Source organism: Fulmarus glacialis, unplaced genomic scaffold (genome assembly GCF_000690835.1).
Source record: "Fulmarus glacialis isolate BGI_N327 unplaced genomic scaffold, ASM69083v1 scaffold4034, whole genome shotgun sequence".
Lineage (NCBI taxonomy): Eukaryota > Metazoa > Chordata > Aves > Procellariiformes > Procellariidae > Fulmarus > Fulmarus glacialis.
This window is the reverse complement of record NW_009205939.1, coordinates 16851-40770: the sequence shown is the minus strand read 5'-3', so window position 1 is coordinate 40770 and position 23920 is coordinate 16851. Positions and strand designations below refer to the sequence as shown.

Below are 23920 nucleotides of genomic sequence, written 5' to 3'. Positions count from 1 at the left end.
TTTTTGGTAGGCATGGAGGAGGTAAAAATTGAAATGCACTTGTTGCATCCCTCCTATTCTTCTTTTTCGTTTCTTTTTCCCTAGTTATGGATCTTGCTGGAGAAAAAGCTGTTTGTGGAGAATCTTCCACCTCTTTAAAGCAAACTTTTTGTTTTCTCAACTTGTAGTTGAACTGAATCATATGCTTACCTCATGCATGAAATTGGCATGTTTAGATCATAAGATATTGTGCTGTTCTGCTTCCCCATGGTTTGATATGTTGGCATCTTACCAGCTGTAAGAAGGTAGTTACTAGATAAGTAGATAAAAGGAAGTATGTTTTTCTGGTGAAGGAGAAAGAAGAAGATGAAATCTTCAGGAAGCTTGGAACAATGGAGTCAATTTTCTTACCATTTTTATCAACACTTGAAAAAAAAATATGAAGCGTTACTAAGAAGATTATGAAATGGAGAGCAGTCTGCTCAGAAATGAAGACATAAATGTACTTTCTGTTTAAGAAAATGTGATGAAGTCCAAAAAGTGTAGGACTGTGTATTTTATAATGCTGAATGTTTTACTGAAACAATGTAGAATATGTACTGGTATAGTATACTGGTAGCTCCTGAATTAAAAGTAGAAAGAAATGGAAGTGGTGGAAAACTACTGTGGACTGAAAACTGAGATGTGTTTGTTCGCATTATATGGGTTTGGTATAATTACCATAAAGTTTAATATATTCAAAATTTTTTTCTTGTGGGATGGTAAACATTTTTAAATTATGTAAATGGTCATTGGTTCTTCCTGTTCTTCCTGCTTTATATTTCCTCTGCGATAAATACATATGCTATTACATGGCCACTACTTGTAAGTGTTGGGTTCTTAAATATTTTATACAAATAGTCTGACCTTAATGATTGAAAAGCAAACATGTGCTTTGCTTTCTGCGGATAAGGGGTGTGTTTACAAGGGTGTTCCTCATAAAAAGTTTTCTAGAAAAAAAATAAATGTGCCTTTCTCTGTACAGGTTTGCACTTTGTTTTAGACATCCGGGACCATGTTCTATGCCCACTTTGTCCTGAGCAAGCGTGGGCCGCTGGCCAAAATCTGGCTGGCGGCCCACTGGGATAAGAAGTTAACCAAAGCCCATGTTTTTGAATGTAATCTGGAGAGCAGCGTGGAGAGTATCATTTCACCAAAGGTATCTATTTTACACTGATGTAATGTTATCTTGTAGTGAAAAGAAATTGTGTGATACACAATTCTACAGGTAGTACTACAGGTGGTAGTTACTATTTGGGTCACCGAAACAAATAAAATTCAGAATGTTGCTATTTTAAAGGGTGGAAGACTCTGTTAAGGTGTGAAATACTCTATTGACTCTGATTCTGAAGAGTATTTTCTTGTCAATTTTCTAATGCTGAAGTATCATGCAATTTAGTTACAAAATGTTTTGCTTTGTATAAATGGAGGACTTGTATCTTGATGTACCATGCATCATTTAGAAGCAAATGTTTGGAAGAGTAGAAAGCCCAGGCTTTCTAAGAAGTAACTTCTAAAGGCCTACTCTTTCAGTGCTGTTGTTATTGGGAGCTGTAGAAACAATACTTAAGATATTCTTGTTTGTTTGTGACCTAAGTTCAAAGCATGTTTCTGCTTAGCTACAACAAAAAGATCTGAAGTATGGTGGGAGCTTGTAATGTTACTGGTTACATGAGGATAGTTTTCCATATAATAAAAATATTGCACTATAGTGTAAAAGCGTTGCTTTTGAAGCTTTCAGTCTCTGGTTTTCTGAGAAGTGAACAGATAGCAACGAAACTGAAAGAACATAACACTTCTGGATGGCTGTTGTGAAACCAGAGGAAATTTTGAGGAACTTGGGTTTTTAACTGGGTTTTTTCTTTCTCCTACTCATGAAAATGAAATTTTCCATTTAAGAACTAGTGGACTGATATGGTTGTGACTTTTATCACTTAAGAGATGTTTGAATGTCCTATAAGAAAAGCAACTGTTTGAAGAAAGAAAACTTATTTTTCTCTTTTCTTTTGGTTGATACAAACATAACAATGTTTCTGTAATGCTACTCTGGATTTTGGAAGAACTGCTAAGTATAAGCAAAAAATGTATTGTACAATCACGGAGATACATACTATTCCAGAACAGTGATTTGCTTCAGTGTCAGCTTCGGAAGGATTTAGAAAGCAGATAATGTTCATGGACTTGCTAGTGAGCTGCAGCAGTCTTTTAGAAAAAGGAGAAACTGATAGGCACTCTTTCATATATTTAACTTTGTGTAACACTTTCATCAGCTGGAGTATTAGAAAGATATTTTATGTAATAAAAATTTTGAATTCTTAGAGTTTGAGGTAAGCCCTGTATGGCTTAATCTTTCTGGGAGACAATTGTTCCATGTACTCTTCAACACAAGTCTCATGCTCTTGCAGACTAAAGTACTTAAGAAGAGCCCTTCCCTGGAATTTTTTTTATCAGTTTTCTGTTCCCACAGCAGATACTTGATTACATAGTAAAGCAGTGAGCTTAAAGAGGAAAGGAACTTAAACTTGTTTTAATGTGGCAGTGCTTGTTTATGGACACCCCACATCTTCCACTATTTCTCTCTGATTTTCTCCTTAACTGTAGGATAGGAGATGGAGAGGTAAAAAGTGACAGTTTGTAACCAAATTTTACTTAAAAAAGTTGTAATTTATGGCTGTCCAAATTTTTGTATTTTTCACTTTTTTCACAATTAAAGTAACAAAGATGTCAGAAAAAGATGTGGTAAAATGGGTTTTGTCTTGTCATCTTTTTTTTTTTAACTAGAGAGTAGTGTTTGGGAATTGCTGGAGTGAGCTGCTATTAACTTACTGATATTTGGCAGGTCATCCATAAATAATATGTAGAGTATCATCTTGAACTGTAGACTTTGCATTCTTTCTTTCTTCAGTTTTCTGCTGATTTTTATACTTGTTTTGGATATTTGATATTATTGAAAAGCTCATGCAAAGCTGACTGAAATTTCATTCACGGAAAAAAAGTAAGGCTACATCTAATTCACTGATTGTGCAATATGTTTTTAGGTGAAGATGGCACTTCGAACCTCAGGACATCTCTTACTAGGCGTTGTTAGAATCTACCACAGGAAAGCAAAATATCTTCTTGCAGACTGTAATGAGGCTTTCATTAAGATTAAGATGGCTTTTCGTCCAGGTATCTATCTTTATCTAAGCACTCTCTGAAAAGTTATGTTGTTATATAATGATATTTATTAAGAAGGTATATAATTCTACCTTCCTGTCTCTGTAGAAGAATTACATAAACTTATACAGGATTATAGGAGAAGTTATTTTCTTTAGTGCAGCTTCAGGTTGGCTGTGTGACTGAGTTGTACGCTGAAAAACATCTTTTAATTGAATTCTGAACGAAAACTTTTCCTATGAGTGCTGATGCAGTAAAATCTCAGTTATGATCTTGGCTGCTGTTGGTGTATGATGTTAAATGGAAATATGCTGCATGGTTTTTACCTTCTGTCACAAGTCTGAAAAAGGCCAGTTGCTTGTACTGAATAGAAGCACAGAAGGAAGCTTGTTTCCATCAAGGGTAAAGATTTCCTTGCCATGAGTTACAAAAGCAACATAGAAGTAAGCTGGTTTTTTACCACTTTCACATTTTAGTTTCTGGAAATAATGTGAACTGTAATGTGTGCAACAAAGATATTTTCCGTTTTGTATGTGCAACATAACTTCCCCCTCTATTGTTGCTTACTCTTAAGATTTTTCCATGCAAATGGGGAGCCATATTAATACCTGAAATGACTTTCCATCCAGCAGTGAATTACTTGGCTTACACAAGGTTGATAGTTTTCTTTAATTCTGGCCTGGGAAACTTTTTTCCAGCTGGAGTGTAGCTGTGGCAGTGATGCTCACAGCTGCTGGATCAGGTTCTACCTTTTTAAGTTTGTGAGGGTAATAGATTTAAAAGCTGAACTTAAGGAACACTTCTTTTTTTTAAAACGCAACTCTTGAAAGCCAGGGCAACAGTAAATTTGAGAAAAGTTAAGGGTATATAATGCCTTTATCTTCATTTCCTGATCTTCACGTTGTGATTCAGGCATTGAACTTTATGTAGCTTTCAGTGGCAATTTGTTGACTGTTGTCAATTTTTTGTTTACTCTTGCATTTAACTTCCCTGGGTGATGAGAACACATAAATGTGTCTAATTTCACAAGGCAATCTGTTTTCCCAATTTTCCCACTCCCAAGAGGGTGTATGTAGAAGGTGAAGCACCTTAAAACAAGATTTACAAAAAGTGGCATGCTGACCTGAAACAAGTTGAGGCACTTGTCTTTGTTCTCAGTTTATCAGCTTTGTGGCTTAGGCATTGTCTTGATCTGCTCTGAGAATCATTTACATGTTTTATTTTAAGCAGCCAACAGGTAAAAATATTGGATAGCCCTGAAAGGATGGACTAGGTTTCTTCATTCCTAGCCAAGTACCAAGAAAAAAAAGTAAACTACAGACTCATGCTTGTTCCTGGTCTCTCTGGACAGTGGTTCTTTGATTATCCATTGCGGAGGGGAACACGGTGGGCAGAGCGTTTCTGAAGTATCTGTGCCTCAGAATTGCTTGTGTTGTGTGGGTCAGAAGGCAGAACATAGAGCTCAAATCTTCTGCGAGTTACAGAAGGAATTGAACCTGCGTTTCCCATGCACTTTCAAGTGTCCTGACCTCTAAGCCTTTGAATAAAAAAGAGGCACCAACTACTGGCACTGTCTTTGTATGATGCCTAATCCGATAGTCATGCTCCGAGAATGCCCACTGAATAGCAGATAAGCATCTCAGGAGGATAAGAAAAGGTATGTATGTGGCTTAGGTAATCCAGCTCTTTTAAATGCAGAAGCCTAAGAGCTTGTGTGGCCCAAGTACAGTCAGTACCTTTCAGAGCTAATTGAACTGACTAAATGACCAGTAGCAAAGTAGTCATACTGTGTTGTCATTGCTTTACCCAAACCAAAATATAGGACTAACTAGCTCATCTGGAGCATCATGATAAAATGATTTTGTAGCAGGTACCTGCATAGTGTTGTGATGACATACAACACCTGTGTTAGCTGCACAGCTCTGCATTGTGCTTCACAAACATCATTGAGTGATTTGAGGCTTCCAGGGTTATACAAAACAATACAAGGGCTTGAGGGTATATATTTTGAATTTAGACTGATTCCAAATACTAACATTATCTAAGGTTTCTTCATAGGTATCTAGCATCGGTTCAATTCAACAATTTAAAGACAAGAAGCTCGTGCTGAGAGAACAATGCTGAAGGCACAGCTGTCCTTGTAAGGAATGGGAACTCATATCTGAGTGTTCTTCTCTGCAGGGGTTGTCGATTTGCCTGAGGAAAACAGAGAGGCTGCTTACAATGCTATTACCTTACCTGAGGAATTTCATGATTTTGACCAACCACTTCCTGATCTAGAGTAAGCTTGGTTGGTTTTTTTTATTTCCATGCAAACGATGTTTGGTTTTAGTTGAGGAGAACCTGATTTTAAACAGCAAACTCATCGCTGAATTTAAAAAAAAAAAAAAGTCTGTAGGTAACCTGTATTCTTAAGTCTTTTAATACACCAAGAAAGTACGCAATCATTTTTGTATTGATTTTAAGTTCATAGTAGCATCTAATTTTAACCAAAGTTAAAGCTGTCCTTACAGAAGCTTTTGAAAAACTCAGATATGTATTATCATTTTCTTTTTTCTTCTATGCAAGACACTCTACATCACATATGTTCTCAGGTTAGACAAGATTAAGTTTTATGGAAATGTCCTTGTTGACCTTCTGTACTGGCACTTTTAATTTTTAAAACTTTTTAGTACTAATGGGTTACTTTTAAACATAACAACAAGTATACAACTTGAATAGTTCTTGATCTTTAAAAAAATGATTTTACCCTTTTGGATTATTCATAACGGAATTTCTGGGATACAGTTTGCTTTACTTGGTGTTCTATTTGGTTTCTGTTCAAATTAGAGTATATACTAATTTGAAACTACATTAAAATTCTGTGTTCTTCTGAGAAACATACCTTAACACACCACAAAGGTTTAACTTGGTACTGTTACTAGATATACTTTTTGATAAATTATATTAATAGCTTTTGAAGTTGAAGGGGAGGAAGTCTGTTCTTAGTTATTAATTTGGCCTTTAAAATTAGTGACCCCAACATAGCAAGGAGTAAGAGAGTTTACTGGTAAGTTTCCCAGTCTTGCTGTTTTAAGTAGTGTTCTCTATTCTGTATTCATCAACATTTTCATGAATTAACTTAAGTGTATAGTGTACCTCTTAGGAACTAATTTCACATTTATCTAAGCAGGCTTTATCTGTTGTTTTGTTTTTTTTTTTAACTGGAGATTTTTAATAGTTGCTTTCTGTTTGTTTAAGTGATATTGATGTGGCCCAGCAGTTCAGTTTGAACCAGAGTAGAGTGGAAGAAATTACAATGAGAGAAGAAGTGGGCAACATCAGTATCCTCCAGGATAATGACTTTGGTAAAAATCTCGTGTATTACTGTGTGTTGCTAAGCTAGTTTTGGTAACTGTAAAGTTGCGGTTTTGCAATTACTATGGAGTTTTCACTAAGTACAAAACAAATTAAATTGAACATGCTGTGTTTCCGTACATTTAACTTTTAGTTTGTACAGTCCATTTTTCCAAAAAGTTTGTACATGTCCTCTAATATTCAGCAAGCTTCTAGATGCCTATATAAAGCTGAAGAATATTCAGTCAGGTTAATTACTGAAGTACTATGTCAATTATAATTTTCAAAACGAATATGAAGTCAGCTGTTGCTTTAATCATAAGCATGTTATCAGTCAGAAACTGTTATGAGATTTCTAAAGCTGAAGCAGTCAGTGATGATAGTTTACTTCTTTTCAAGGACAACGTTCTAAGATCTGAATCAAAGCTTGAAGGCAGTTGTATTTGAATGTCTAGTTTGCAGAGGACAATAATGTAATCCATAATTCAGTAATATTTTTGAAAGTATAATCTAGGTATTGATGGTGGCATTGATTTGATATTGGTTTGCTCTCTGTATATGAAGCCCAACCTCAAGGCATAAGGTACAGCTATAATTTAGTAGGATCTTGCTAAAATCAATTCAAATAAGCATAATAAAATGCTTTGAAGAGGAGATGGTTATTTTTATAATTGATTGAACAGTATTTTCGCTATGGCATTGCTGGGCATAACTCCTTACATCTTGTCATTAACTCTGCAATTAAGACAACTTGAAATTAAGCTTGGTCTTAAATTTAGGCCTTTGCTGATTGATTAGCTAGGTCTGTTGCATCTTGGTTCTTCAGCATTTATAGCGGTGAAAGTGTATTCTTGCAGGTGACTTTGGGATGGATGATCGTGAGATGATGAGAGAAGGTAGTGCATTTGAGGATGACATGCTAGTGAGCACCAGTGCTTCCAATCTCCTACTGGAACCTGAACAGAGCACCAGTCACCTCAATGAGAAATCTAATCACCTGGAATATGAAGACCAATACAAAGATGATAATTTTGGAGAAGGAAATGATGGTGGAATATTGGGTATGTTTGAGAAATTCGTTTTTCCTCTGTCCTACCTTCTGCCTCACTAATTAATTCTTGGGGCGACAGGGGAGAGGTTGTTTCCTTTGTTGCCAGGGTCCCTCTTTAAGTTATGCCTTCAGCAGTGGAATTCTGGTTTGTGAGTGCTACAGCAATATAGATGATGTGTAGCATGTTAACTGTTGGCATATTTCAAATTAAGTAAAATTAAATCATCCAGAGTTTTTCCATTCTATACGTAATGTTCTTTGGAGAAAAATCAATATGCAACTCTTTTTGTTCTTTGACTCCTTCCAAGGGTTTAGTTAATATGTTGAGAATTGTATTGAGTGCTTCTCTGTGAAGTACTAAAAAACCTAGTAAGATGCAAATATGTGGTAAGTGTATTGTAATAAAGTTATCTGTAAGCTCAAAATTTGAGCTGAAATGCACCTTGAAAAAGCACTCCTAATTGCTTATGTGTCATCATTGATAGTACAGGTTTCTCTACCCTTTGCACTATCTTTATCTGTGTTGTCATAAATTTGTCTGTATTTCTTTATAAATTTGTCTATAATTGTTTCATGAATTTGTGGATTCTTTCATATGGTTGTTTCAGATGACAAACTTCTCAGTAATAATGATGGTGGTATTTTTGATGACCCACCTGCACTCTCAGAAAGTGGAGTGATGATGCCAGAGCAACCTCCCCACGATGATATGGATGATGATGATAATGTATCAAGTGAGTATGATCTACGGCTATATCTAGAATTACTAGTTTTCAACTAATTTAATTGGGATTCTAAATCCATAACAGCATTTTGACCTCAAAATTATGAAATGTGGTGAACCACTTTAAGGTGTGGAGGAGGGGATGGGAAGGGTAGCACAGTTTCTTAATGTTTTGACATAGTGTGAGATACTTGTACTATTTGGCAGTGGGTGGACCAGACAGCCCGGACTCGGTAGATCCAGTTGAACCGTTACCAACTATGACTGATCAGACAACGCTTGTTCCCAATGAAGAGGAAGCTTTTGCTCTGGAGCCTATTGACATAACTGGTGAGTAAGCTATTTGGGAATATTTCACTTGGGTCATCAGAAACCACCTTAGCTCGATGGAGTGGAAATGAATATCTAGCACTGCTGCTGACTCTACTTCTCAGTTGGAAGGAAAACCAGGGACCAAGTGCTGAATTCCTTTTATTCTAACGGTAGCCTTCCAGTACTTTCCAGGTAGGTAGCTTACATTGATGGTCTTGGAGAATACTAGTTTGTAGTTTCTGCAGTCAGTATGTATAGTGGCTGTATGCTGTAGCTTTTGATAAACTTGCTAGTTAAAATACAATGAGTTGGAATAGAACTCATTATGTCTTTTATTCTAACAGAGTCTCTGTAGTGCAGCACACTTCTCAATATGCAATGTTTGATGGCCAGGAGTGACTGTTTACGCTCTGAGAATGAGTGCTCTTCTAGTGATTCATAGCTTTAACTAATTGTTGAATTCAGGAGATGCATCTTTGTATTTGAAGTTCTACTAAATAGTTAAATTCCTTGTCTTTTTCTCTAATGCAAGACACTTTCTTACTTTAACTGGTACAGTATTTGGCTGATTATAAACAGATCCCTGCTTTATTAAAAAAAAAAAACATCTGGAAAAAACGTAGTTTGTCCTGTTGTTTTCAGACTGAACTCCAGGCCCTGATTTACTGCTTGGCCAATTAAAAAGCCCTAGCACTGCCCTCTGGTGGCAAGCTAGCAACAGAGGTCCTAGCTGTCAGCTGGGACCTGCAAAGACAGCGTTTGCCAGAGCTTCAGGGTCTGCTGCAGAGTGCCAGGCTGTAAGCAATGTACAGTAAAGTCATTCTAGAGCAGGATGAGAGGTACAGGTAAGATAACCACCCACATTAACACTACCAAAGCTCAGATAGGGCTTAGGGGAAAAACTTGTTTTGATACTTTGACTATTTGGTCAGAGGGACCTTACATCTCAGGGGTTTGCTCCTGAAGAACACCAGCCTGACAAGCAAGCCATGAGGGAGGGAGGTAGGCTTGTGCAGCTGAGGACATTGAGGCTTAGGTAAATTCAGTAGAACTACGAGTACACACAGAAGAATTTGTAGGTTATGGGACAGCATTCATAGTGTTTGACCTTTTATAGTGCTTTTCATTCCTTCTCGCAAAGCTAACATTGCCTTAGATTCTTGAGGCAGCTTTATACATGGGCAAATAAGAGCTATAGAGAACCTGGAAGATTCTTCTACAGTGTGGTATCTAACCTTCATTACTTGCTAAAAATCTCAACAGTAAAGGAAACCAAAGCAAAGAGGAAGAGAAAGCTGATTGTGGACAGTGTGAAAGAACTGGATAGCAAGACTATTCGAGCCCAATTAAGTGACTACTCTGATATTGTTACTACTTTGGACTTGGCACCTCCTACTAAGAAACTGATGATGTGGAAAGAAACTGGTGGAGTTGAAAAGCTTTTCTCTCTGCCTGCACAGCCTTTGTGGAATAACAGGCTACTGAAGGTAATGTTTTTGTGCAGGTTCATTTCTAAATGGACTATATGCAGGATTGTGCCTCATATATAGTAAACATCAGCATATGAATAGCAATATAGTGATAGCAGTATTCATCATTTTTTAAAAAAACTGATTAAAACAACTAAGATAACACCAATGCTTAAAATATTTATCAGGTACAGAAATAAACGAATTTTTTTAATGTTACTACTGTTGGAGAGGAGCTTAAAAAATGGCAAAGGAAGATGGCCCATAACTGATCTGAAATGAAATTAAGGACACTGAGAACTACAATAGTGAATAACGTAACCTTTCCCCGGTAGCTCTTTACTCGTTGTCTTACACCCCTGGTACCAGAAGACCTAAGAAAGAGGAGGAAAGGTGGAGAAGCTGACAACCTTGATGAGTTCCTTAAAGACTTTGAAAACCCAGAGGTTCCCAGAGAGGAGCAGCAGCAACAGCAGCAACAGCAGCAACGAGATGTCATTGGTTTGTGTCTTGTCAAAGATGCTCTGCTTTCCCTCAAGCTTATTTTTCTCTTTTGTTTGTGCTTTATATTGTCACCAAAGATTATGAATGAAGCAAAGAGCTTTGTAATAGTTGTTTAGCTTGATATACAGTCTGTGACTTAAAATAGCTTTTTTTCCTAGAAGTAGAAGACACTTAGAGATCCAGTTTGATCCAGTGATTAAATGGGTATTGGATTGGGTTGTATGCATATCTGTACCAATTCTATTTAAGTCACTGCAAAAGCTACGCAGGCTGTTAAGAGTGCTCAATTCTAAATTAATAGCAGATTGGACTTAGTAATGTAATTTGAAACTGTACCAAAGTATCTAAAACTGGGTTTGTTGTGGAATATAGATGAACCTATTTTGGAAGAACCAAGTCGTTTACAAGAATCGATGATGGAAGGCAGCAGAACCAACCTGGATGAATCTGTTATGCCTCCACCACCACCTCAGACAGGTGTTAAACGCAAACTGCAGCAAGTAGAACCAGAGCCAGTGTTACCTGTGAGTAAGATTTTTTTTTTTTTTTTTTTTTTTAGAATAAGAAGTGGATAGTGTCTTTGAGCAGGAAGTGACACAGATTTGAGGCACTAGCTTTCTGTGGTGTTGTGAGATATGCTGGAGTAGTATCAGAATCTTTGTCCCTGGGTAGTCTTTATGGTGTTTTTCTTAAGTGGAAAGCTTACTGAAACACTTAAAATGCAGGTAGGATAAAGAAATGGCACTGTTTCATCCAGAAAAAGTCTTCTAGGGGTAAAGTATATTGCTTACAAAGCTATCAAGTTGTTCTGCTTGGCAAGCGTATATGAACAGCTTTCACTGATGGAGAAAGGATCGTGCTAGCTGCACAAACTTCCTTTTTAAGATAGTCCTAGTGTTCCAGGGTTAAGGATTCAAAGAAAAACTTAGGTCTTCAGGAAAGATTTCCTAGTTGAGTTATGAGTAGACTTGGAAACTAGCTCATATCTACCTCTTCTGTAAAAGTTGTGATGCAGTGTGAAAGGAAGCCATATTTGTGAAGGGGAGAGGAAATGAGCAAAATGAAAGGTGTATTTTTTTTTTCTGAATGCTTACCTGGTGAGAACAGTCCTGGTTTATGCTATCTTTCTCATATTTGTGCATTTTTTTAACCCCACTTTTCACATGTTTCTTGGCTAACAGGTTGTTCACTGTAGAATGAAACTGTTAGATGTTACATTCTTTTATTAAAAAGGGTGGCAGCTGCTGCTCCTCTTGGCCATGTCATTGGGTGAAATTGGCATCGACTGTGCTGAAGTCAATGCTATTGGTGTATGTTGGGAATTCTTAGATCACGCCAACCAGATCAGGCTTCTAGCAACATACCTGTAGCGATACCTGCTGTATGACTCTAAAACAGAAGTTATTTTGAGCTGTTTTAGGGTATGTGTAGAAACAGTTTCAGGTGTCAGGGTAGCTTTACTGGCAAACACTTAACTGTGTATAGACTCAGGGGGAGAATACTGTGTATTAATTTTATTAAAACTGACTACATAAATCCTGTTAAACTGCTTTTCTGGATTTTCCTCTTGATATAAATATCTTCTGAGAGTGATACTTGAGCACCAAAGTCACTCAAACATTTTTGGAAACTTTACAAAGTACCTACATTTTAATTCCTTCATGCTTGTATTGCAAAGAACAACATCTTGACATTTTGAAGATGTCTTGTTCCAGTGAGTTAAAGTGTGTTCATGTAGCACTGCATCTGGTTACTTGGGATTTTAAAGTTGCATGTGCTGATCCAAGAAATGAGATCAGTAGTTTGGATGGTGGGCTAAGTGAAGTTATTGGAAAGCCTTTTTCCTTGTAGTGGTATCATAATTTCTGGTTTGAGTAGAATCTAGGGATTAAAAATACGTATATGAACAGCAAAACAAAACAAATTGGTTTTCATTTTTCGAAAACTGAAAAATTCTGACAAATGGCTAAGATTTAGATGCTTGGATTTTGTGAAACTGGTTTGTAGCATCAGCATTCTATTGTAAAAGCAGTGACAAAATGATGCTATCTGTTTAACTGTATTGTGTACTCTTAAAGCACCCACCATCACAACAGCTGGAAATACCACCTGTAGAAATGCCTCCAGAGGAGCCCCAAAACATCTGCCAGCTAATACCAGAGCTAGAACTTCTGCCAGAAAAAGAGAAGGAGAAGGAAAAGGAGAAAGAGGAGGAGGAAGAAGAGGAGGTAAGAACTCTATGTAGAAAGAGTTTGTGTTCCCCAGCACTGTTTGACTTTTGGATTCATTAAATGGCATAAGCAATAAGTCTTCAGTCCTTACTTGGGAAATGATAACCTTTGGAAATAGTAGATTTTAAAATTATTCCATTACCATTTTATATTATTCCATTTTATAAATTGCATATACATTCTGCTTTGAATTAGAGGGTTCTCCTGTTCTCACACATGGTTGGATTAAACCACTCTATATATTTATTATGCCTTATACAAGAAGTTTTGAACTTAATTTTGTGGTTCATTTTAAATAGTTCATGCCACTCTAATAAAAGTAGATTTTTGTAAGAAAACTGTCCACGTCCTAAAAGGCGATAACTGAAGTTGTTTCTTAGCTACCGTATTTAATATTCTGTGGATATCAAAACAAACTTCATTAATTCTTTTTATTTTGCACCCAAAATGCATAATATTAAACTGGTCTTTTAAAAACTGTTTTATTGTTGGAAAATGTATCTGGATATGTGAAGTTTCCTTCTGTAACAAGTCACGTGTACAAAGAAATGTGAATTACTTTAATCAAGGTGATTTTCCTAGCAATGTAAAAAGCAGTTGGAATAGAATAGAATATTTTTAGTTGGAAGGGACCGACAATGGTCATCTAGTCCAACTGCCTGACCACTTCAGGGTGTTGCTGGAGGCAGCGAAATGTTACTTTAAAAGTAGTATAATGAAGAGGAGGAAATACATGCTGACTTAATTTTGAGAAATAAAAAAAATGGCCAAACAGTTTTTCTGCATAGTTTGAGGTTCTTGAGTTAAGACTGGAAACAAAGCAGATACTGCTTCCATGTGTTGCTTTCGTGGTGATTTTTTTAATTGCTGATTTGAAATACAGTTCTTATTTTAAAAGCCATATATAACATATCTTCCGTAAACAAGTACTGTTCTGTGTAGGTGAGTGCTTCATAGGACATGGGGAGCTGAGTTGTTACAGCCAGCCTTCACAGCTTTTAGCAAGAACCTATTTTCCTTTTCAATGGTTCTGTTTCCACAGTGAAATGAGAACATGTCTGGGTTTATTAACGTTTGCAAAACAAAAGCATTGTTGATACCGTGTTCAGTACTAGTAATCCTAGATTAAACTGAAGTGTCTCTTCTCATTCAGCTCTCATGACTGAACTTCTTTGTTTTACTAATTGCCAGCATAATGTTTTGAGGTATAATCAGAGTGGCAGGCAACCTTATTACGGTACATCAGCTTACATGTGCGTCTTCCTCCGTCCCACTTCCTGCCTCTCCGAGATGTATCCTGTGACTCAAGTTGTCTAAACCTTCTGGCTTGAGGAAAAGCAAAAGCTGCAATGACACCTAGAAATACCTCTTTCATTTCATAACTCAGTGGATTAAAAGATTATTGTTTTGTAAATGTGTGCATTTTGGCTGCTTGCAGGAAGAAGACGGCACAGGGGGTGATCAGGATCAAGAAGAAAGAAGATGGAACAAGAGGACTCAACAAATGCTTCATGGACTTCAGGTACACATGATAATTTGCTTGCTCTTAAAGTAGCTTTTGAGTGTGCTCACCAACACTTTTGACCTGAGTTAAAAGGTTAAGAAAGAGCTTTCTTTGCAGTAGATGTTACAGACTTAAAATATCAGTTCTGTCTTAGAGGGGGAAAAAAATGCTTGTAATTGATGAAATAATAATATAATTGTCACTTTTTTCCAAAGAACATTTGAAGTAAAATTTTTGCTTAAGTGTTTTTCAACCTTTATGTCCACGTTTGGTGTGCAAGTAAGACTCCCAGAAATAAAATAATTGGGTTTGATTGTGTTTTTAATGAAACATTAGCGCCTCTGACTTTGTGCTGTATGACCCTAGGCAAACCTCATCAAGGTCTAGGGATAAAACCATTTTACAGGATGTTTACTCCTGGCTAGGCTAGTTTGAAAACTTCCATGCTCTGATAAGCTGAATCTATAACAACTGTGGGAATCTGACCTTGGCTGAGGTGCAGCATTACTTTTCAGCGTGTAGCTTCAGTCTGCACAGACAGATAATCTTTGTAGGATGGATTCTTGCTTGCTAGAACTAAAGAGCTTTTAGAAAAAATAAGATAATTGAACACCCCTAGTATACACTTGAACTTAAGTGCGGACTGCTGTCCGTTTGCATATAGGTCTCTGTATGTGTACTTCATATATTCTTGGACTACCTTTGTCGTTCAGTCTAGTTTGTGGTTCCTACCCCTTTGTTCACTTAACCATTTTGGCAACTCCTGAGATTCTACTGTCACTGATGTGTTTCAGTTCCATCTCTCTAAGCTGGTTTTGTTTTCCAGAGTCACCCTGACTTTTTTGTAAAATTGATAGGCTCCATCTCTACTGATAAAAGCTCATTGTCATTATTGTATCTCTGAACTTCCAGTATAGTGGATTGGCGGGGGGAAACGCTGCTGAGTTTTCAGTAAGCTGAGGTTTAGTAGTCTTTCGTATTCTATTAAGTTTCTCAAAAGTATGATACAATCAAGCAAAAGCTTTACATTTCTGGAAAAAGTTACTAGAGTTATATTGTAAGAATTACTTGCTTACATCTCTAAACAGTGAAAGCTTAATTTTAAGCTCCTAAATAGCCTTTATGACACTTAAATACACTTAAATTTAGTTCAGATTACATTGTAAACTAATGTGATTTAAGTTAGTTGTTCTGCACACCTGCAAGAATTCCGCTAGTTCAAGTAAGATTGTTTTAAACTGTTTTTGTGGTTTAATCCTGGTAATCAGCTCAGCCCCACACATCTGTTTGCTCACTACCCACTGGTGGGATGCGGGAGAGAATCAGAAGGGTAAAAGCAAGAAAACTTGTGGGTTGAGATAAAGACACTTAAATAGGTAAAGCAAAAGCTGTGTGTGCAAGCAAAGCAAAACAAGGAATTCATTCACTGCTTCCCAACAGCAGGCAGACATTTAGCTATTTCCAGGAAAGTAGGGCTTCATTACACATAATGGTTACTTGGGAAGACAAATGCCATAACTCCGAATGCGTGCGCACACCCCCCTATTCTTTCCCCCAGCCTTTATTGCTGAACATGACGTCATACGGTGTGGAATATCCCTTTGGTCAGTTGGGGTCAGCTGTCCTGGCTGTGTCCTCTCCCAACTTCTTGCGCACCCCCAGCCTACTTGCTCCAAAACAAAAACATTTGCTCCCATCCAAAACGTAGCACCATATGAGCTGCTGTGAAGAAAATTAACTCTGTCCCAGCCCAAACCAGTACAGCTGTCGCTTAAAAGTAATTTTTAAAGTATACAGATGTTTAGTCAGTAATGTTGTGTAATGTTTTCCTCTCTGAATGTTTCATCACAATTTCTGAAAAGAGCTTCAGAATTCTGTTTGGGCCATGTCTAGCTTTTTTTTTTTTTCAATTCTTTCTTCCATGTACCCAAAAGAGCATCACACTGGATGGCTGAAATATTAAGTCTGTAATGAGATTCGAAGTTAAGATCTGTTTAATATAAAGTAATTTGGTTTGGCCAGCCTAATATCTTTTCATCTAGTAGATATTCCAGAGCAGATGGTTCTCTTTTAAGTTGAAGACGTCAGCTGTTGTTCTAGCCAGCAAACAGATGTATTTTCCTGAATTTTTTTATATTCTGGTCAAGACTTTGAAAAAATGTAGGCGACTTTGGGTACTTAGTTTCAGACAAACAGAGGAGTTTTAGAAATAAACAGGCTTTCACCTTGGGAAAATTATGCATCTTTTTAAAGAACCTTAGCTCTTGAAATCTTGTTTTAAACAATAGATCGTGATTATTTTTGAAGTTATTTTTATTTTGAGAAATAAAACAGGATTTTTTTTATTCCTATTTAAAAATACTTGTCCTGTAGTCAAAAAAGACTAGCTTAGCTATTGGCGCAGAAAGAAATATCTTGTGCTATACTACAGCGTTTCTGGAATAAGTTGCACAGATTCAAGACTGATTTTTCACACATCTCTGGGAAGCCAACTTGGTTTCATTTAGATAAGATCCATATAGAAATTTTCATGTACATGTTGTAATGTCCCCATCCAATGTCGAATCCTTCCCAATCCCTCACAGTGTCCTGGGGCTGAAAACAAACAAAATCTTGCCAATGGACATACTTGTTTGTATGTAGTCCTCTCTTTAATTTGTGGTATCCATGTTTGTGTTTTTCAGAGAGCTCTTGCTAAGACTGGAGCGGAATCTATCAGTTTGCTTGAGCTGTGCAGAAATACGAATAGAAAACAAGCAGCTGCAAAATTCTACAGTTTCCTGGTACTTAAAAAACAGCAAGCTATAGAGCTGACACAGGAGGAGCCTTACAGTGACATCATTGCAACACCTGGTCCCAGATTTCATATTATTTGAATGGTTAGATACAGCAGAGCTAGTGTTCATTTCACTAGTGCATACATGTATTGCCCCATCTGTAGGGCCCACAAGACCATTACAGAACATTTAGATTTTATTGTCTGTATAAAGTCCTTGGTTTTCTTTTTGGGTTATTTTGGGTTTTGTATTTTAAATTTACCACTTAAATTTTTAGTGAAACTGCTGGGGTGGGTGGCTTGAGTTCCAACTGCAGAAACCAGACAGCTCAAGGACCCAGATGAAGATTGTTTTAACAACTCAGAGCAGATGTGTGCAATATTGGTGCATGTAATGTTGAGTATCAATGAAAATGTCTTACGATAATTTGACTAGTTGATTCAATAGTGATATTTTTAACCTATACAAGTAAACCTGAATGGCCAACCTATTGTCTGATTAAAAACTTTGCCAAACTCGTCTAAAATGTTCGGTCTGCTTCTCATAGTAGTGGGGTTTTTTTCCCCTTTCTTAGATCTCTGTGCATACCATGGGTTTCTTAAAGCTGCCAATATGAAAGGTAGTGCCTGATATGTCAGCTTGCTTTGTCACTGCATTTTTGCAGTCAGATTTTTGTAGCCCTTGATGCTAAGGGGAAACGGGTGTCTGTGGAAAGCACTTCCTCTACGTGATACTATTGCATACATGAAAGGACAGAACATGTGTTAAGCATTTTAGACGAAACATTCCTTTTCACTTATCACCTCATTATGGTCCACTACTGATAATGGCTAATTACTGTTAATAAGCGTCAAATAAAAACTCTAGTAATTTCATTTAAACCTTTTAAGATATCAAAATGCTTTAGGTTTGTTAGAGCTGTATATAAACTCCAGACTTTTTAAAACAGACTTCTAGATTGTAAATTATCTGATTTTTATTAAGCAGGCATATGAAGATAAGAGAAGTTGAACAGATTGCCTTTGTAAAGATGCTAAATTCAGATACCACCTGTACTGAAAGGGCAACAAACTTGAATATACAGTACAAACGGGCACAGTTCCACTTCATTGTGTAGTGTGTTAATGGCTCTTTGGATATATTTATGGTTTTAGTATCAATTTTTCCAATAATGTACACTCCTGTGTTCAAAACATTTTATCAGTTTTGCAAAAGAGGTCCCATTTGATTTTACTTATAAAGAATGAAGCTTTACTGTTAGACCAGGTAGCACCAGAAATTATGTGAATATGTTGATTATGGAAACCTGTCTTAACTTTTTTTTAGGGCAAAATTATTCACACTGAAGGTTCTGGTTTTAATGTTGGCACTTTTGTGAAATAATTTTGGGACTCTGAAATTTCAGTGTGTACTCAACTGTAAAATTATGTGAATGTTTAAGAAAACCCTGAAACTACATGATGACCATGTTTTAATAATCCTTGAAAAAGTTAATTGTATAAAGTTACTGCAGCTTTATTTTCAACATAATGTGCCTGTAAAACCATGATTTTCCCCTTTGTAAAAAGAGACATTGTAGATAACTTGAATGTTTAATTATAGAAAAGGTCATTAGTTTCTTGTTACACATTTTTAGTCTGTTTTTGTTGCTTTTCAAGGTTAATATTCTTGAAAATAGTTGATGCTGTTATGTATAACTTTTCTAATAAAAGTTGTGTTATAAGCTGTTATGTATTAGCTCTCTACCTTGTTTGAGCACCTTTTATTTGTGTAGTAGGGACCTAGCATTTACAGGTTGCTTGTTTTGGTATTAGGAGTGGAAGTGTAGCAATTTAGCTCTTTGAGAGGTTTAAAGCTTGAATATGTAGATAGATTTCTTGCTGTTAGGGAGGAAGAGTTATTTTGCTGGCCGTACTGTGGTTTTGTTCAAGCGTTCTATGCTAGGAATGTCTGTGTGGAAAATTAGGGGAGACTGTCTATAAAATGTGATTCATCTCCATGCCAGTCCCTTCTGAATGCCAGCACATATCCCGCTTGAATTCTTTTAGCTCTACTGTTCCCTTGCTTCTAGAATTGCCTCTGCATGTGGGTATGTCAGTGCTTCTGCAGCTCTGTGCTCCTGGTAGATCCAGACACTTGTATCCAAGCCTGTAGAAGCAGTGCATCTCCCGTGGAGTCACTCGGGTTATCTGCAGAGCTTATACAGAGCCCAGGGTAATGAGCTCTGTCCGGCACGAGCTGTCTCTGGAAGTTGAAGAACCAGCCTGGATCCAATAAGCTGACTTAATTGGGGCTCCACACAAAAGTGACTATGCTGCTTTGGAGCTACCTGTGGGAGCAGTTGGGCGGATCTTGTTTGTGCTGCAAGTCTTGCGGGATGCGGGCTGGCCTGTGCTGAGCTAGCCTGAGAGTGTGCGTATGCGTACAACTTGCCAGTCCTGGAAAATAAGGACTTGATTTTTCATTGCTTTGGTTGAAACTCTGTAAGGGAGAGAAGTGTGGGAATTCAGGTACTCGGACTAGAATGAAAGGTAGTTTTTCTGCCTTTTTCTTCTCTTATATCAATGATCTAGGACATTTTTATCATCAGTTTTGCTCTTTGTTACACCACTGTGATAAGCACTCATGACAAGTTGATTTTGCACAAACATATACTCCCGATGACACTAAATATAATCTGAAGCAATGAATGCAAACTCTGCTTTATAACGTACAGGACTTGTTGCTAGTTTTGAACATAGCTTGCAAGTAGTACTGACAGACATTTTATGGAAAGCAGGCTTTGTGGTAATACACTGATCAGCTGTTGAATAAGGTCTAAGGTGATAGACAAAGCTCTCTCTATTTCTCCTATAACCACAAGAAGTACATTTCCCTACTCTCTTGTTGTGCAGATGATGAGATGCAGGAAGGCTATCTGTTGCACAGCATTTATTCTGTTTTCCCTATGACTGCTGTTCTTTACAAAGATAATTGGAGTACTTAAAAAAAGTACAGCATTTGCATTTTATTATAGTTCCTCTTCAAATAAATGTCTAAAATGGTTTTAAAGGGATTAACCATAAGCATTTAGTTATTACTAGATAAGAAGCCATTTTCCTAGCAGTTCGGTGAGTAACACCATCTACGTTTCAGAAACCAATCTTCTTGTGAGGGATTGAGATTTGATTGATAACATTACTGTAAAATGTATTCCTTGCTGCTTTACGATTCAGTCCGGAATGTCTCTAGCGTGTTTGGCTACAGCGTTGCACTGCATCAGTAAGGGGAAGGAACTACTGTGAACACCTCTCAGTGCTCCGTCTTCCCCACTGGCAGCAGGTTGGTTCTGTCTTCAAATCTTAAGTATTTACATCAGTGACTGCTATGCATGTCCTGCTTTCCTAATTACTCCTTTTCGGTGGGTGAAAAGGAAAACAGTTCATGAATCTAAGAAAATATTCCTGCAAGGAGATTCAGTTGTTGAATGAATTCCTGCCCTGCATGTCTGACCACCTTGAAGACATACTGCTCCAGTTCTCCCCCGAGAGAGCTCTGTTCTCATTCCAGCTGGGGTGGAAGGGGGGAAGTCAGGCGGGTAATGTTATCTACATCTGCAGGTTAAATAGCGCTCTGCTTCTGGGAAGGGTATGAGTAGAGGACTCTGTAATTCACAAGACATTTTATAAGGCAGGTTCTAATTTAGCTAAAAGTATTGGCTGAAGGTATCACTGGGACTCACACTTCAGGATTTTAAACCAACTTGGTTAGCAGCCTAACTGGCAGCTGTCATGTGCAAGTTGACTTCAGGCACTTTGTTGGAGGGTCAAGTGTATGGCGTTAAAGATGTTGAGCTGTGCCCATCTTCTGTGCACACTAGATTGTCTTTTCTGCTTTGGCCTTTCCAGCTAATGTGCTCCTACACCTGCGAATAAAGGAAGCCAAACTTCGAAGGGTTATTCTCCACTCCCTATTGTCATCCCGCTGCCACGTGTGTGTCTGGGCGGGGGTCGTAACAGATTACTTTTTTGGGGGGGAGTGGGGTTCTGGTGAGTTTTTCTCTTTCCAAAGCTCTCAATTGTTCACTACTTGGGGAACATTTCCTCAAGTGGTTATCATGTTCCTGCTTGTGCTTTTTCAAAGATTTTTCTTTTGTTACACCTATAAGAATTGGCTAGGCTATACACTGTGAACTTCTGCAAGATGAATGTATAGAAGAACTAAAGGACCAGGAAATAGATTGTCCCAACACACAAGGAAGAAAGGACAATTCTCTCTGCATTTCTTTGCTAACCTCTCAATGTCTGGTAAAGCCCCCAGAGAGACAAGAACAGGAGGTAGAAAAAAGGAAGGTTTTCCCTTATTATTCTCACAGGAACTGTTTTTACATTTTATTTAGTTCAAAACATTTTCATGCAGAGTCCAAAAAAAATCCAAAAACTCAGCTAGGAGAAAATATTCATATTAGCCAAACACTAATGTTAATGTTGTGTTACAAGTAGAATAAAATGCCAGAAGCTTTCTGGGAGAACACACCCTCCAATTTCACTTGGCCCTAACTATTCCCCAGCAGCCAGGAAGGATGCAAGAAGTAGTTTGGCTGTCATGAGCTGGGTCTCTACATGTTCGCCCTTCCCCAGCCCCCCTGCTTTCCTTGTTTGCCCAACTTTTGTTTTCAATAAAAACATTAAACATAGCCTGAAACTAACACTAAATAATTGAGGACTGTGTGGTTGACCTTTAATCATGGATGTTTATAAATGTTGTTTGACATCGATCAGGAATACATGCGATGAGAAACACAGATTTGCTCATGACACTTAGCATCCTTCTAGAGCAGATGGGGGTTTAAAGCCAGCGCGTTCTCCACGCAAGGACTCCTCTAAATTAAACTGCTCTGCTGCTTTTTTGGAATACTTTCCCCTTCCCTGCCTTGCAGTGCCCAGGTAGTGCTGGAAATTGTTTGTACAATTTAGTTATCTAGGTTTGGGGATGGTGGGAACTGATTCAGGGTAAAAACCACCAAAAGAAACATGTTTTTTTTCCTCCAGCTGGATCAATTCCTACACCCTGCGCACTGCAGCCATGCAGAAACTGGTGCCAGCATAACACAAGCACCAGGCAGGAGAATAGAGAAGGGAAGGGGTGAGGATTGCTTTTTCGGATGGCTGTGGTAACTTTGCATGTGTGTTAAATCAGTCTAAGAAAATTATTCACAATAATGCTGTTTGAATTCGGGAGTCCCCAGCACTGGCTAAAACTGGTGGATTGGCATGTTTATCATCAACTTGCACACCAGTATTAATATTCTGCTTTTCCAAGGCAGCAGTTGAATGTTCTCCCTCAAATTGGGTATTTTTATGACAGAGCTCAAGTCCAGCCTCTGCCAGAGGATGCGTCTGCACTAGCTTTCTGTCCATCTTGTGGAAGATAATGTATTCAGTCCGTGCACTACTTGAGAGTAAGCCAGAATTAGAGTCAACGTGCACTTCACAGGCAGCGTGTACCACCACGCATTGCAGTGGATTTTAATTCTGAAACGAAGGGATCAGGATACCATAAACTGTTCCACCGTTGAGCATTTTTGCAGAAAAGTTCAGCTAAATTTGTTTTTGTACAAATTAAGCTGCTTCTCATATTCCTTGACTACGGGACTAATCTCCAAAACAAAAGAAATGCTGATGTTTAAGGAATAAGAAACCACAGTCAATGTTGTGAGAAAAAATAGAAGGAGAAGCAGCTTAGCATTTGGATTCAAAAGCCAAATTTGATGCATAACTTAGGAATGTTTCTCTGATTGGTCAAGTAACTGATGAGAGACCCTGAAAATAAACTAAATGTACCATTTTGCGTTTTGTAATTACAGGAATGCAAACTTGTAGCTAGTCTTGATGATGCTGAGGGAGGCAGCAATGAGCCAGAAAAGGCATGAAAAGGTTTGTTATGGTGGCCGCTACTTAGCAACACAAGCTGCAGGTTTTCCTTGATCATTTCTCAAGACTGAAATAAGTGCGGAAGACACCGGGTGCTTCCAGTGCTAAGTTTCATCTTCACATCTGTCAGAAGCAGTTCCAGTTCGTTAATTGTGGCAGGCTGCTCCCGGCGGTGTGAATTGGGGCTGGGATCTCTGTCGCCTTTGCCACTGAACCTGTGGAATTACAGGGAGGCTATGTTCGGAGCTGAGCAGATAGCCCTAGTTCTACAAAGGTTTAAAACCAAGCCTAAGGAGAGCAGGCCCGCCGCGTGCGAGAGGAATGTGTCAGGAATACTTAAACCATCCTTCGCGTCAGCAGCAAAGCCACCGTCATTCCCCTGTCTCGCTTGTGCTGCTCCCTTGGCAGGGGTGACATGGCCATCGGCGCGCTGCAGGTGTTCGACAGGTTTTACTCATTACCAACGAGCTGCTTTTGATGAGGCACAACCGAGCAAGCGGCTCGGTCTCCGGTGCACACAACCGTGGAGGAAGTTTTCGATGCAGCTGGTTCTCCCTGTCCCGATGGCCAGAGCTGCTCCCGGCGGGCAGGCGCAGGTTGCTCCCAGCACCCAGAGCCCGGGGAGGAGGGGGCTGAGCCCACCTCAGAGGGGAGCGTTAGGTCTAACTTGATAGGTACACACATAACCTTACCTAAAATTATTTGCATTTACGGCAGACTTTGTTCTTACGACTCTGTAACGCTGTTTCTGTTATGAAAAGGCCCTTCTGGTTCAGTGTGATGTGCAGATCCTTCACGCCCCGAGGGAAATACAGCAGGTATCAAATCCAGCCAGATGTGCTGGGCAGACGTATAGTGGAGCCTGAGGCTGGACTAAAAGTGAGAGGACTGTGGGTTTTCATCGCAAACGAGGTGGAAGCATAAGG

General features: G+C 38.2%; 1 protein-coding gene across 1 annotated transcript; it reads left to right on the top strand.

Moving 5' to 3' along the window:
• The first annotated feature begins 987 nt into the window (after nt 1-987).
• On the top strand, nt 988-18812 carry RAD21 (RAD21 homolog (S. pombe)). Its single transcript, XM_009575558.1, has 13 exons — nt 988-1177; nt 3057-3186; nt 5356-5455; nt 6415-6521; nt 7368-7571; nt 8170-8295; nt 8493-8615; nt 9861-10084; nt 10402-10567; nt 10943-11094; nt 12649-12798; nt 14240-14323; nt 16990-18812. Exons 1-13 carry the CDS (start codon nt 1034-1036, stop codon nt 17179-17181), a joined length of 1902 nt encoding a protein of 633 aa, XP_009573853.1. The 5' UTR covers nt 988-1033; the 3' UTR covers nt 17182-18812.
• Nucleotides 18813-23920: the final 5108 nt, after the last annotated feature.